The sequence below is a fragment of the Hyaena hyaena genome, unplaced genomic scaffold, assembly GCF_003009895.1.
Source record: "Hyaena hyaena isolate Hyena2069 unplaced genomic scaffold, ASM300989v1 scaffold_22, whole genome shotgun sequence".
Classification (NCBI taxonomy): domain Eukaryota; kingdom Metazoa; phylum Chordata; class Mammalia; order Carnivora; family Hyaenidae; genus Hyaena; species Hyaena hyaena.
In genome coordinates this window covers 1,422,874-1,437,339 of record NW_024080654.1, presented here as the reverse complement: position 1 = coordinate 1,437,339, position 14,466 = coordinate 1,422,874, and the positions used below count along the sequence as shown (strand labels likewise).

The window sequence follows — 14,466 nt, the reverse complement described above, 5'->3', positions numbered from 1 at the left end:
CGCCATCCGTCACTCCCTCCCCACTGACAGTTTCCAGTTTTCACGTGATTTGTGCCTTCTGAAAATACAGTCTAAAACACAGTGGTCCTCACGGCCAGACTGGCCCATGCATCGTAGGTTCCCGACCCCAGCCGGTCAGCCACAGCCGAAGCTGTGACTCAGATTTGGGGAGTGTGAAGACACTGTCATAGGCCGTTACATACATGGTGAGGAGGATCTGCAGTGATTCTTTAGTTAAGAGGAAAAAAAACAATAGCCCTCCATGAAGGATCCAGGATCCAGGGAGCATTTTGAATGAAGAAAGAGCTTAGTGACCCATGGGATGTGAGGCGGTGAGTTCTGGTAAACAGCCATGATGTGAACCTGGGAGGCGGGAGGTGGGCAGGTCCACAACATTCCCTTAAGGGAATTGACCAGCTGCACCAGAAAATGGGTCCATCTGGCTGCTCTAAAGCCTGGGCGAGTCCCTGGAAAAATGGTCCAAGGTCAAAGTTGATGGGTGTGTGGGGCGCCTGGGTGGCTCAGTCAGTTAAGCGTCCGTCCAACTTCAGTTCAGGTCATGATCTCATGGTTTGTGGGTTCGAGCCCCACATCAGGCTCTGTGCTGATAGCCAGCTCAGAGCCTGGAGCATGTTTCAGATTCTGTATCTCCCTCTCTTTCTGACCCTCCCCTGCTCACGCCATCTCTCTCTCTCTCTCTCTCTTTCTCTCAGAAATAAATAAAAAACATTAAAAAAAAGTTGATGGGTGTGAAGACCAGTGCTTTGGGAGGAGGCAGACACAGGCCCAGGGCTGCAGGCCTTAGCTGGAGTTTAGGAATGCTTCTAACTCAGCTCACATGTGCCACTCTCTCTCTGCCAGCTCCCAAGGGAGCAGATTCACCCCTAGGCAGGAATTGGCCCCTGGTTCTTGGGCGCAGTGAAGATTTCCTAAGAAGGTCAAGGAATAAAACAGGAGGAAAAGGATGTGTTAGCAAAGCGAGCAATATAATGCTCACATTTCCTTCATACTGACTGCCAGGCACCCTGCCCCCGTGGGTGAGCGCAGCGACACACAGCCTCACTGTGAGGGGCGGGAGTAAACTCGGATCAGCCCTTCAGTCCATCCCCCAGGACCCAGAGTTGTGTTTGACCCACAAGAAAGACAGATTGCCCAGAGAGAGCACACGGACACTTAGGAGGTGGAGAGAGTAGCCTAGGACTTGAATTTTCAAAGCGTCTCCCCAGAAAACTGTATAAATGGCCAAAAAAGTCAGAGAGGCTCTTACTCAAGCTGGTCCACATTTGTCAGAAGTTTTAGAAATTCTTCAGGGTGCACATGTGGTTCTTTGAAGTTTGTCATTCTTATAAAATGAAAAATGCTCATTTTGAGAAAGATTTTGTTAGATTCTCTTTCTTTCTCTGTCTGTTTCTATGAATGTCATGCCCTTGCTAAAGGCGCCCAGGAAATAAAGGGACGAGGGAGCACACTCTCTTTGGGATTGTAACTGACCCATTCCCAAGAAGATGATCACCCACTGGGCAGCATGCATTTTTCCTGACATAAAGGGTATTGGTTTTTAATATCAATCTATACCATAATCTGTTATGTTCTTTGATGCTTCATCAACCTCATGTGCTTTTCAGAAAATTAATACCATTTATCAGCATAAATCATAACCTGTATCCTCACCTATGTACTTGAAATTGGGGTGCCTCATCATCTAGGCGTGCTCTCTCTCTCTCTCTTTCTCTCTCTCTCTGTGAATTATGACCCATTAATTGTCATGGCTGGTGGACTCCCCTGGTTAAATAAAGGATTGGATTGGAAGGATTCAGATGTGATGCTTTGTTCTCGGGCTTTAATATTTTAATGAGCCTACAGGCTTGGCTGCTTGGAGGGAGGTACAAGATGGGGTTTCTAAGTGTGTTGTTAGTGTTAGCCCTTGTAGATGGATGTTCATTAGAAAGCTCTTGTTTCAGTTTCTCAGAGAAACTCCCCATTAAGAAAGATCTTTCAGCAGCATGGCAAGCATGAGGGAGAAAAGAGAGGAGGGCAGCTTTTAGCTGGAGGCATTAAGGGGATATTGTATCAGTCATCTCAGTTCTAAAGATTTGCTTCTAAGAATTAATTGGAGCAAATACATCTCAAGGCAGAGAAAAAGGTTGGTGAAGCAGGGATGGTAGTGGCTGTCCTTGTAATTTGGGGACTCTTCATCTTGCAGCTGAATCAATACACCAGGGGAATTATTTCTGGTTAGTTTTTATGGGTTTGTAAGACATTTCTTTTGTTCGGGCTAATAAAAACCCCATTGTTTGATCAGCGGCTCACTAATTACGATAAGTCATTTGAAACATTCTTGATGAAACTTGTCTGTTAATTAACATCAACAGCAAATGGCAAGCAACAGGACAGCAGAGTGTGAGCACACCACTGTTCCCTGGAGCCCATTCCCCTTCTGCAGCTTGCCCAATAAACTAAAGCTGCCGATGTTTTAAAAAATAACAAACAGGTGTGAAGGTGTGACTCACCACCGAGGAAAAGTTATTGTGCAGTTACACAAAGGAGCACTGAAATATTACAAGCGAGGAGGTGGTATAAGGAGAGTGGCTTCTTTTCTCTTTTTTTCTTTAAAGCTTGGTTCCTAAGTACATTCGCCCCGTGATGGTCTGAGCTAAGATACTTCGGGTGAATACCAATGCAGATTGATCAAAGCACGCTCTGGAATTATTGACCTTGCCTGGCTATATTGTCATTATCATTGGTACTGTTCGTGTTTACCAACTCAGTGGCTTTTTTTTTTTTTTTTATGCTTTTAGATTTCTACCTGGACAAGGACTGGTACTATACCCACAGATAGGAGACAAATTGGATATTATTTGCCCCAAAGTGGACTCTAAAACTGTTGGCCAGTATGAATATTATAAAGTTTATATGGTTGATAAGGACCAAGCAGACCGATGCACTATTAAGAAGGAAAATACCCCTCTTCTCAACTGTGCCAGACCAGACCAAGATGTAAAATTCACCATCAAGTTTCAAGAGTTCAGCCCTAATCTCTGGGGTCTAGAATTTCAGAAGAACAGAGATTATTACATTATATGTAAGTATAATTTTATTCATTTATTTTACAGAATATAGGATAAGCTAAATAGGTTTGTATTGGTTTTTTTAATTATTATTATGGCAAATAATTCGGTGAGAATCTTTGCTGAAAATTGTCCATTTTTTTCTAATGAAACCTTAATTGAATGAGGGACCCTATACTCATAGTGCTCGATAATACAAATACCCAAAGAGGAAAAAAACCCTAGAGTTTTTATAGTATTGAAATAAATGGATATGTATGAATATACTCAGCGTCTCTACTGACAAAAACATTTTTAAGGACCGTTGGTGAGATCTGATAGGTAAATCTTGTGCGATGACTTTTCTCTTCATCCATCCATCCATCCATCCATCCATCCATCGTTCACTCATGCATTTAGTATTTACTCTGCGCCAGAAATGGCATAAGCCCTAGGGACTCAGCAGTGAACAGCTGGATGATGGCACCCTTTCCGCATGGGACTCCCAGATTCAATGGTTAGGGGTTCCAGGCCAACCACGATTAGAAGAGTAAGACAAAAACTTGGGTTTGTTCAATGAATTACTTTTTTTTTCTATCTGCAAGGTAAAGTGACACACTGCTTCAGGAAACATACTGTGTATCCTTTGGGCCATATCTGAACTACCCTTCCCTCCCTGAAGCTGTGAAGTCCAGGGATGCACACACCCAAGCACATGCCCCCTAGGGGCAGATTGCTAGTATTGCAGCTTGGCCCAAAGGAGGGTTATTCCAGGTCCAGAATTTGGTCAGAGTGCAGTCTGGGTGACTGAGGCCATTGGTTACATCACTCAAGCAGTGAGACAGTTTTTTCTTCGTTTCTTTGGTTTAAAGCTATGCTCGGGGCTGCATTGCCCTGTCTGCTCACATACCACGGCTTTCGTCCATCAGGGAATTCAGAACTGCTGTCCACTGGACGCACCTCCCTTGTCTTCTTGATCCCATTGAAACTGGGTTCCTCAACTCACCAGCCGCTCCTTAGTGTGCAAAGTTGGTAACTCCCTGGATACGTACTTAGTACTCAACAGTAGGCTAGTTTTTACCGCATTCATTATTAAGATGAAGATGGTCATAGTCATCTCATTATCTTGTCCTTTGCTGCAAACCTGAAGCACGAGAGACTAAAAACCTATTTTTAAGCCAGCGTGACACCAAGAGACTAGCTTAGCAAGAGTAAGTACCACAAAGGAGGGAAAAGGGAAAAGTATAGACTTAAAAGAATAATTATCATAAAATGAAATAAAAGTATTCCGATGGAAGAAACAAGCAGATGGGGTGGTAAAGTATACAAAATAATAGAGAAATCTTTTAAAACATAAAATAGTTATTAGGTAACATAAATGGCGCTACTGGAAGCCTAGCCATTTATGTGTTTATATATTTATTTTAAAGCCTTTTTCACGGGGCGCCCGGGTGGCTCAGTCAGTTAGGCATCCAACTTCAGCTCAGGTCATGATCTTGCAGTTTGTGAGTTCGAGTCCCGGGTCGGGCTCTGTGCTGACAGCATGGAGCCTGGTTGGGATTCTCTCTCTCTCTCTCTCTCTCTCTCTCTCTCTCTCACTAATAAATAAGCTTTCAGAATTAAAAAAATATATTTTAAAGACTGTTTACCGAGGGCAGTAATGTTTTAGTGCAGGGAACTGAAACTGACCCCAGGTGGATTCACACAGGAGGCTGGTGCCCAGGGAGGTGGGAGAGAGCAGGTGCAATGCCCAAGAGGGGGCGCCGCCGAGCACCCACTGCTCCTGTGTGGGTCAGTGTCACTAGAGCTGTGTGTGCAAGCCCAAGTCCACGAGCTGGCTCTTCCACGGACACAAGCCAGCACCCCCAGATTCTGCCCCCTGATTTTCATTGACATCATAGAGAGGGCTTGTACATTTTGTGTCTCCGCCCTTGGTGCACGTGGGGTTTCGGCACACGTGGTAGGATCTGGCCTTCACTGAGGTTCCATGCGGGAATGCAGAACACTGCGTGCTTGCTGTCGGCACCTCCGTGGTAACGGGGTGAGCGGTGAGTAACCACATGGCATCGATACATGGCAGTTGTGCACTCAGAAGCGCAGTTTAATTTACAATTATAATATTAATCCATACAGCCATGGTGTCTCTTACTGTCTTTCTTTTGGTAAGAACTCAGTCTTAGCTTCAGTAGCAGGCAGTTTGCAGGACTCGCCTCAGAGTTCAGGTTTACTGTACAAAACCATGTGGTAGCCTGGGATAAAAGAATCTTTCCTAAGATAGAGTTAAGGGTTTCGAGTGGGAAACCGTGAGAGGCTGTGTGAGCGCTGTCCCTGGGAGGCTGTGCAGGGCTGGGAGGCTGACCTGGGGGACCCCTGGAAGATACTCCAGGTGCCTGGGAAGAGCCAGAAACTCCTTTTTTATCCTAGCCCCACAGCAGAGGCCACCGATAGACCGCTTGCCCAGGAAAGAAGGGGAGAGACAAGAAGATCACATTTAAAAATAGTTTTAAAAAGTTAAGAATGTCAAGATTTTTAGAAGTCACATATTTCCACATCAAACGATCACTCACACACACCCAGGAGCCCCACTCGACTTAAAATAGTACTCTTCAAGATCGCGGGATGGTACTCAGCTTTGCAAATGTATTTTTAACACCTGAGATCGTCAGTTTACTTTGAGGCAGTCGATAACGTTGGTGTGGAGGGTGCTGTGATACATACAGTGTGTCTTCGGCTCCAAACCTTATTGTCTAAGCACCTTCGTAACTAAGAGTATTAGTGTTAACACCATCATCATTGTGTGCGGTTCCTTTAGGGGAAGGAAACAGGAACGGAATGGTTTGGAGTGAGCTACCCCAGAGGGGAGCGGTCCAAATTGCCCATGGGGTCCTGAGGTGTTGGGTAATTCCCTAGATAAAACCGATTCCTGGAGCAATGGGCCAGAGATCTGGGTTCTGGTCCTGCTGCCTGTGCTTAAGGAGAAAGCTTAAGGAAAAATTTCTTTGAATTTTGATTTATTTTCTAGAAAGTTCTTTTATTGTCATTGTCTGTGGCTCGTGATGGAGGTCTGCAGTTCCAAACCATCGTATAGTGGGATATACACATCCAGTGTAGGCTCTTCTGTTCATGTATCTTTTCTCCAACGGAAATGGACGGGATCTGCTATGAATTCTTAAAAGACATTTAATTTGATTTACGGTGTTAACCAGATATAGGATATAGTCACCATGCTTTGGAGTTTTAGAAGTAAATATTAATCCTTAATTGGAAGTGTATTTTTAAACCTACCAAGTACCCACTAAGTTCCCTTAGGAAATGACATGAGAAAATGATACGCTTCCTCATTAGTTCTTCTCATAGATGATTATTTGCTTTGACATGTGGCAAAATGATATATGTGGGTTTTCTAAATGTTAAGAATTGACTTTTTCAAGTGACCTATTTCAGTAATTAGCCTTGGGCCTAATTTGCATCAAAAAATCTCCTAATCTTAAATGAGTCAAAGGGGGGATGTTATTGCCACTTGGTCTGAAAAAGCCCCCAATTCTTTATTGCATTCAGATTCTTTTTTTTTTTTTACTTTTTTTTAACGTTTTATTCCATTTTTGAGAGAGAGGGGGAGACACAGAATCCAAAGCAGGTTCCAGGCTCTGAGCTGTCTGCACAGAGCCCGACGTGGGGCTCAAACCCACAAACTTAGGGATCATGACCTGAGCCTAAGTCGGACGCTAAACCGACTGAGCCTCCCGCGCGCCCCAGTTACATTCCGATTCTCAATTTTCTTAAAAGCATAGTACACATTATTTTCTAGGACCTATTTTTATTTTGCCTTTAAAATTTATGAAATAACTGTGTTCTCAATTGTGCATTTTTGAGGGAAGTTTTGTCTTGGTAAACAGTCCATCTAATGTAGGAGGAAAGCCTTCCTGACTGTGTTCCCAGCCTTCATCCATATTTGTGTTATCGGCTTTTCTTGTAGATGCTCTCTGTGCCCGATTTTCAGCTTCTCCTTAGAGCTGATGACCCACAGCCGAATGAGTCAGCAGTTTGGGCGTGTTGGCCCGTGGCCACGTCCGACTTTAGGAGGGCTGCGCAGGTCGGCTATCCAGCCTCAGCACAGGGCCTTGCACATTCCCTGCAAAGAGGTTTCTCATCACACCACCAAAACCGTGTGAGTCCAAGATGGATGGCCGGCGAGTGCCATTGCGGCCACACAGCAGAGCCGTGTGACAAAGAGGACCACGTGTGCAAGTCCCCCCCGCCCTAGTTTAGCCTTATGTAACGTTTACGATATTTAACTTCAGATCCAGAGCCAAAACTTGGACTTGGGGGCTAGTGCGGAAGTCATCATTTCCAACGACGCTTGACTAACGGCTGTTCTGCGGTGTCCACCTGCCTCACTCACAGCGGTCCCTCCCAAAGCTGCCTCTCCCGTTCTTTGCCTCAGGAAGGCCTCCCTTGAGGAGTGGGCCAGTTTTCATGAGTCACTGTTTCCTAGGCCATTGGTTCAGTTCTCTAAAGCAATTTTTTTTTAAAAATCAGAGCATATAAAATCGGAAGGCGGGGCGCCTCAGTGGCTCAGTCAGTTAAGCGTCCGACTTCGGCTCAGATCATGATCTCACAGTTTGTGGGTTCGAGCCCCATGTCGGGCTCTGTGCTGACAGCTCAGAGCCTGGAGCCTGCTTCGGATTCTGTGTCTCTTTCTCTCTCTCTCAGAAATAAATGAAAAAACAAAAACAAAAATCAGAAGGCTCCACAGTCAGCTTTGCTTGCTGTTTTTTTAGGCATAAACTTCACTTCTGAGCACAATTGCAAAATAAATCCAAATGCTTGCATACAAACACAACAAAACACTATCCTTGAAGAATCAAAGCAGAGGAATAGCAAATTCCATTTCCTGCACTTCTTACATTTATGTTTATTTACTTATATTTGTCTTCCTTTGGAGATTGTTTTCCCTTTGGGTTTTCCGTGCACTTATTTCAGGGAGTAAGTAGTAGGTCTGGCAGCTGGCGCTCAGATTCACTAACCTTTCCCCAGCACAAGAGTTGTGCGAACTTCCGAATGTCCTTTTACATGTAGATTTCTTTTCAGATCTATAAGAATGTGCAGCCTGTGTAAAATGATTATGGGTTTTCTTTCAGGAATTCATATGATAAATGTAGCAAAAGCTACACTTCCATCAGGTTTAGTGACATGACAATATCAGCCTGTCACTCATACCCCTGACTTTGGGGTGAGGAGTTATCTTTATACCTTGTGTATAAGTGTATAATTGCTGAATTCCAGCATTTAAACACGTTTATTTCTAAGCTACCACTGTCATCTTTGTCACAGAATGTCCATCAGACCCTTGGGTGTCTGTAGGATTATCTGCACACGCCACGCAGAGTGACAGATCAGCGTGGTGGGTGCGTGTCTGGGGTCGGGCAGACCTGGGTTCTTGCATGCCCTTCGGCGGGTAATTTCACCAGCCTCTGCCCTGACCTCTTCCCCTGTGCACCGCGGAGACCTCCTCAGGGTCTCAGGAGATGAAATGCTCGATCTGTGTAAAGTGCTCCTTTCCAAGGTTGGCCCCCGGCAGATACAGCCACGGGGTCCCCTCGGAGCAGAGTGTATGAGGCCGGAGACCAAGGGCGAAGCGATGCTTTCCTGCAAGCTAGCGGGCGGGGAAGAGGTGCTCGCAAAGTGTAATTTATTTGCAAGCCATCCATAAAATGAAACTCCAGAGAGTTTACAAGTTTCAGTTATGCCGCATAACTTAATTATAAGATCTCTTCTCGTCTTCTTCTTGGAGTGTTATAAAAGTTCTTTTGTCCTTGGGCTTCCTTTACAAAGAAACATGCATTTATGTATCTTTTTGTTGGTGGAATTGCCCGAGCTTGTCAGCAGATCTTCTGTAAGACCCAGAAGAGACGGGGAGGGGGGAGGGGCGCTCTGTCCGTGCAATCATTGCTCCGCTTGCATTTCACCAACCTTGCCGGGCCGTTTCTCAGTCCCCTCGCTCCGCACACAGGAAACACTGTATTTTTATTGATAATTTCGGCAACATTCTAGCGTGGTACAAATATCCTCCTGGAGAAAAGTGTGTCAGGGCTGCCTTGTGACTGAGACGGGCTGGGAAAGAACATTTTATTAGTCTGATAATTAGAACTGTTGTTTCTATTATTTTTAACATCATGTGAAATCTTCTTCTGACTGTGCTGAAGGCTCTTCTAGAATGTATCGGTGAGACCCCTTGTTGGAGTGTAAGCATATGAGTAAAGCTTACATTCTTTGCGCCTGGGGAATAAAGTCTCAGCTTCTGCTTAACTGGAGATTGTGCTGAGAAGCGCTGGGCTCATGGGCCTGATGGAGTCCTGGCCGTTGGGATATTTGTCCCAGTGGGTCCCCCAGGGTGTAGAGGACGAGGCTGTCGTGGAATGGGGCTCCGTTCATATCCAGTGGTGTCAACTTATCTCATTTAAAGCTAGACAGAGAGAGTCCTGTGAATACTATGCCTTATCCCCAAAAACCACTAAGGAAAGAAAAGCCAACCGATTCTTAAAGCAATGGGAGGGTCCTGAAGGGGATGAAGGACTGGAAAACCCTCATGTGCAAAATAAGAGGAAAGCAGAGCAGACGAGAAGTGAAGATTCCTTGTAAAAAATGGAATTCTTTAGGAATCGCTCAGAATAAAACTGCCTTTACAGTTTCATAAAATGCATGTTAATATCTAGCACCTGTATTTATAGCTTTTTGAAAGTTCACTTAGCCTTATAAATAACCGCGTAATGCCGGAGACCTAATACAAGCATGAGAGAGAACGAGTTTCTTTCTTAATAGCCTTTTAAATATTCACCTTGAAGATCAAAATTTAAAGCAAACTAAAGCACTTTTAAAAATAGCCAAGAGGCATAGACAGACATAAAAAAGATATTAAAAAAAAAAGATCACTTGGAGAAAACTTGTGCGGTGCTTAAGAGTCACACGTTTGTCCCTCCGCTTCTGACAACCCAGGTGAGGCGTTTGATTGCGGAAAGAGAAGCGCTGTGGCCTCACATACTCTGTGTCACTTTGCAGTCCCAAAAACGTGTGGTGGAGACATCTTTATCGCCTTGAGAAAACCAGAGCTTAGAAAGTACGAGTGGTTCCTGAAGGGCATGTCGGTTCACACAGCCGTGAGATGCCGGAGTCCAGGCTCAGACCAGGCCTAGGGGGCTGTAGACCAGCGTCGTTCGTCCGTGGCGGGGCTCCCAGGCCCCTCATCCAGCGAGAGAAAAGAGAGAAAAGGTCGTGTGCATACGTGTGCTATCACATGCGCAGGGAGGAGACTGTGCTTATGTGCACGCCACGTACACGGGGACAGTGGGGGGGGGGGGCGCACACGGTTCATTTCGGTAAGAGGAAGCTCGCACCATCCAGATACCTACTGACGTCTGCGCTTGCTCAGGTGGGGGCCTGGGCCCTGTCGTACGTCCTGTCACTGGAGCTCACGTCCCTCACAGGCCCCCGGGTCGAACAGAGACCGTCCGACGAGCTTAGGAAGAGAGAAAGCGCCAGTGGAAAATGCAGCTGTAAGAACAGCGTGTCCAGTCTTCCACGGGCCTCTTCCTTTGTAGATCTTTTAATCAATTCCATTTCTTTTTTTATTTTTTCAAGAAGTTTATTTATTAGTGAGCACGGGCGCATGCTCATGAGTAGGGTAGGGTCAGAGAGAGGGAGAGAGGGAATCCCAAGCAGGCTCTGCACTGTCAGTACAGAGCCCGACACGGGGCTCGATCTCATGAACCGTGAGATCATGGCCTGAGCCAAATCAAGGGTCATTCGCTTAACCAGCTGAGCCACCCAGGCTCCCCATCAATTCCATTTCTTACTAAGACTGTGCTACTGTGCATTTTTAAAAAGTTATCAAGTACTTCAAGCCCCTCAATGGCAAGTTGCTAAATAGTAAAACTATAAAAATGTTTAATTTCTCAAAAATACAAATAAAGACAATGAGACTTCAAATTTCCATAGTGAAGTACAAATGCTACAGTTTGGATGGAGGGAGGGAAGGAGGGACTACATTACAGGCAGAGCCTGTACTAACAGCAGTTACTAACAGTTCTGCTTTGAAAATGGCTTTTTGCATCAGTAAAGTAGCCTGGTTTCATTGTTCCTGATGTTGAACCAAGAGATGAAGGTTTTCTTTTATTGAAGCAAACATGTGGAAAATTGCTCTGGATTCCTAGAGTATAGAACGTGTCCCCTGAACGGAATGAGGTTCATGTGTAGGGCACATTCAGACAGGGCACTTTATTGGGGTTACCAGTGGTGTCTAGATGGTCAAAGCGAATAACATCACGTCCGTCTAAACCCCGGTGCCCTGGAGAGGGGCGCGTTTTCTCATCCACGGGGTTATGTCCTAAACTGTCAGCAAACGTGAATTCCGTCCCTAGCTCTGCCTCTCGCGGATGCTTTCCACACAGTGCTGCAGCCTCCCCCCCCCCGCCCCCCCGCCACTGGGCCATTAATACCATTGCATCCGATTAGTGACAGTAGAATGAGCAAGGCGCTGGGGGATGTGCGCCCTCCCCACCGCGGACTTTTTACTCTGACCCTTTGCAATCTAGACATTTCCCTATTTCCACACAGATGTTTTAATGAGTAAGACCGTCAAAAACCCAGGAGTGGGCAGTGGATTGTGGGCTGGAAATAATTCACTCAAACACATGCTTCTCCACAGTTCAGAATGTTTTCATGAGATACTATCACAGTCTCTTGACCAGGAGGTCTCAGTTTTACAAAATCTTAATGCTTAAGTAAGGCTAATATACGCACGGGGGAATAACGTTTTATCTTTTGAACTCTTACATCATTCTTGCCGGGGCTGTTTCGTTTTTGTTTTGTTTTGCTTTGTTTTAATGTGAGTTTGGTCAGTCGATCGAAATGGTCATCTGGCCACCTATTTTTTTTAAGTTTGTTTTATTTATTTTGAGAGAAAGAGAGCAACTGAGCAGGGGAGGGGCAGAGAGGGAGAGCGAATCTAAAGCAGGCTCCACACTCTCAGCGCAGAACCTGACGTGGAGCTCAGACTCTCAGACCTCAAGATCATGACCTGAGCTGAAATCAAGAGTCAGACACTTAACCAACTAAGCCACCTAGGTGCCCCCTGGCCACTTATTTTTAAAACATAATTCCTAGGGCTCCTGGGTGGCTCAGTCATTTGAGCATCTGACTCTTGGTTTCGGCTCAGGTCATGATTCTGCAGTTGGTGAGTTCCCCAAGCCACACGTGCAGAGCCTGCTTGAAATTCTCTCTCTCTCTCTCTCTCTCTCTCTCTCTCTCAGTGCCCCTCCCCCCTCAAAATAAATAAATAAGCTTTTAAACAATAAATAAAGTGCAATTCCTTTCAGTAGGCTTTGGCCCACATTGGGTTTGACTCTCGTGTATAAAGGTAATTTTACTGCTGACTCTCACATCCCCAGGACGTTCACTTTGTCTGAATTCCTGTGACAATAAGATAAATCCCCTTAAAGCACGCTGATGAAAACTTGTTTTATGGGATGTTATTGAAATTTTTTTTACCTAATGAAAGATTCCATACATAAATCATCCTTGCGTTTAGCATAATATCTTAGACGTACAAAGGGATGTTTTCTCAACAGAATTCTCCACTAAAAGTCAAGGCACTTAGGTGTTGAGGCAGTATTTTTAAGAGGAAATCTACTAAATTGCCCCATAATCCGTCTCCTGTGATTAGCGGGCCTCTAGTAAAAAGAGGGCCAGTCAGTCCATTGCTAGGGCTGTTTGGTCTTTTCCAGAAAGATGTCAGTGCGCTGCTAGAGCCTGGAAGGCGTTTCTTTCATTGGCACACACCCTGTACTTGTGCTCTCGCACACGCACACACGGTCACTGCTTCTCATTTTCCGTCTGGTCGTATGTAGTCAGTGACTCTTCGGGATTTATTACCCAAGGTAACTGTGGCTCCTAGCATCTTCCGTGATTGCCACTAACTCGATCTTTGTATACAGTTCTTGACGGCTGAAAGGTTTCCTGAGTTAGTTCTGATAGGATTTCTTATGTCCTAGATGTGAGGACTCTTACTTTCTACTGTTACTGTGCTCTCAATAGGTTGACCTCCCTCCATGTCCAAGCCTCATGGCATATATGAGATCTAAGATACAATAAATACACTGGCAGCTTCAGACTCAGTTTACCTACTAGTACCTTCTTATCTCACCTTGTCCCCCCCAAATTAATATAAAGTGGCAAAGAAATATAGGTCATTAGATCTGGGGAACACCCAAAGTTCACTAAACTCTTTCAAGGTTGTTAAACATTCTTAAAACCTCCTCTTATTTTTGAGCTGTCAATAGAAGATCCTATCATTGTCCGTGACGAACATGTGAAGCTGCGGAAATGAAATGATACTGCCCGTTTGTATTTGATACCTGGTATCTTTCCTCCTAGTTTACTGCTAGAATACAAGGCGGGAAGGTCCCAGTTGTAACTCCATTTTTAAATTCATTTTTCCAAACCCTTCTGTCTAGCCGAGAAACTAATTAATTGTGTTGTGCAGAAGTCACTGGGGCTAAGCCAGTTATTAATTCTTAATGCATGATTTACTGCCTTAAAATTTCAAAGCCCAACCATAGTGATGTGGCTTTAATTCAAGTGATTCTTCTTTATCATCGTGGAACAATGTTTCCTCGGGGGAGAAACCCACACATCCTAACTCACTAGGAGCCTGTACAGTGTTTTAACTGCGAACTATTCCCCACATGCAAAAATCAGCTAATCAAATGCCAGTGAGAGCTATCGCATCAAGTAGAGATTCAAAAACAAAAACAGACACAACCCTTTTTGTTGATGTATATTTCACTTTGAAAATCTCTTCCTTTGTATTTTTCTTTCTTCAAATTGAGGCCATTTTAAGAAGTGTTTATTTATATAGCAAAGATAAAGCAAGTTTGGTATTATGGGATGAAATGCCATGTGCGTTGAAATCACGCTGAATTTTCCTGGACTTTCTGCCAGAGAGAAATAGCAAAGCCCTTGGAAACTGATGGTGACACACTCCTCATTTCTTACACTATAAGTCCACAAAGAAAGCCACGTGAAGAGAGGTTAGAAGAAGCAAAGTTTTCTCCTTCCTTTTGGCACATGGTGCGGCTGTGTCTGTTCCAGAAGTTTTTATTAATTAAAGAAAAAGGCCTTTACTTTTGGCACTCACTGGACATTATCATCTCCATGTTTAGAATCTTTCTCCTCAGTATCTGAGAGGATGCCTGTGACACCCAAAGCTTCGAACTGCCTTGAGATCTAGAAATTAAGTCCCGTGTTCATATTAGACATTTTGAATTTGAATTGAAGTCAGGGCATTAAGTAGATAGCTCTCAGTTTCCCAGGTATTATATATTCACAGTAACTGATGACATTTTTATCAGGCTCTTTAGTT

The 14,466-nt window shown here is 44.5% G+C and overlaps 1 protein-coding gene across 1 annotated transcript in view; it reads left to right on the top strand.

Annotated features, from left to right (window-relative positions):
* Positions 1-14,466, top strand: part of EFNB2 (ephrin B2) — a 46,204-nt gene that overhangs the window by 20,191 nt on the left and 11,547 nt on the right. The window contains exon 2 of the mRNA XM_039226689.1: positions 2,799-3,082. Coding sequence (XP_039082620.1) covers positions 2,799-3,082 — 284 coding nt within the window. The remainder of the gene's footprint in view (positions 1-2,798; positions 3,083-14,466) is intronic.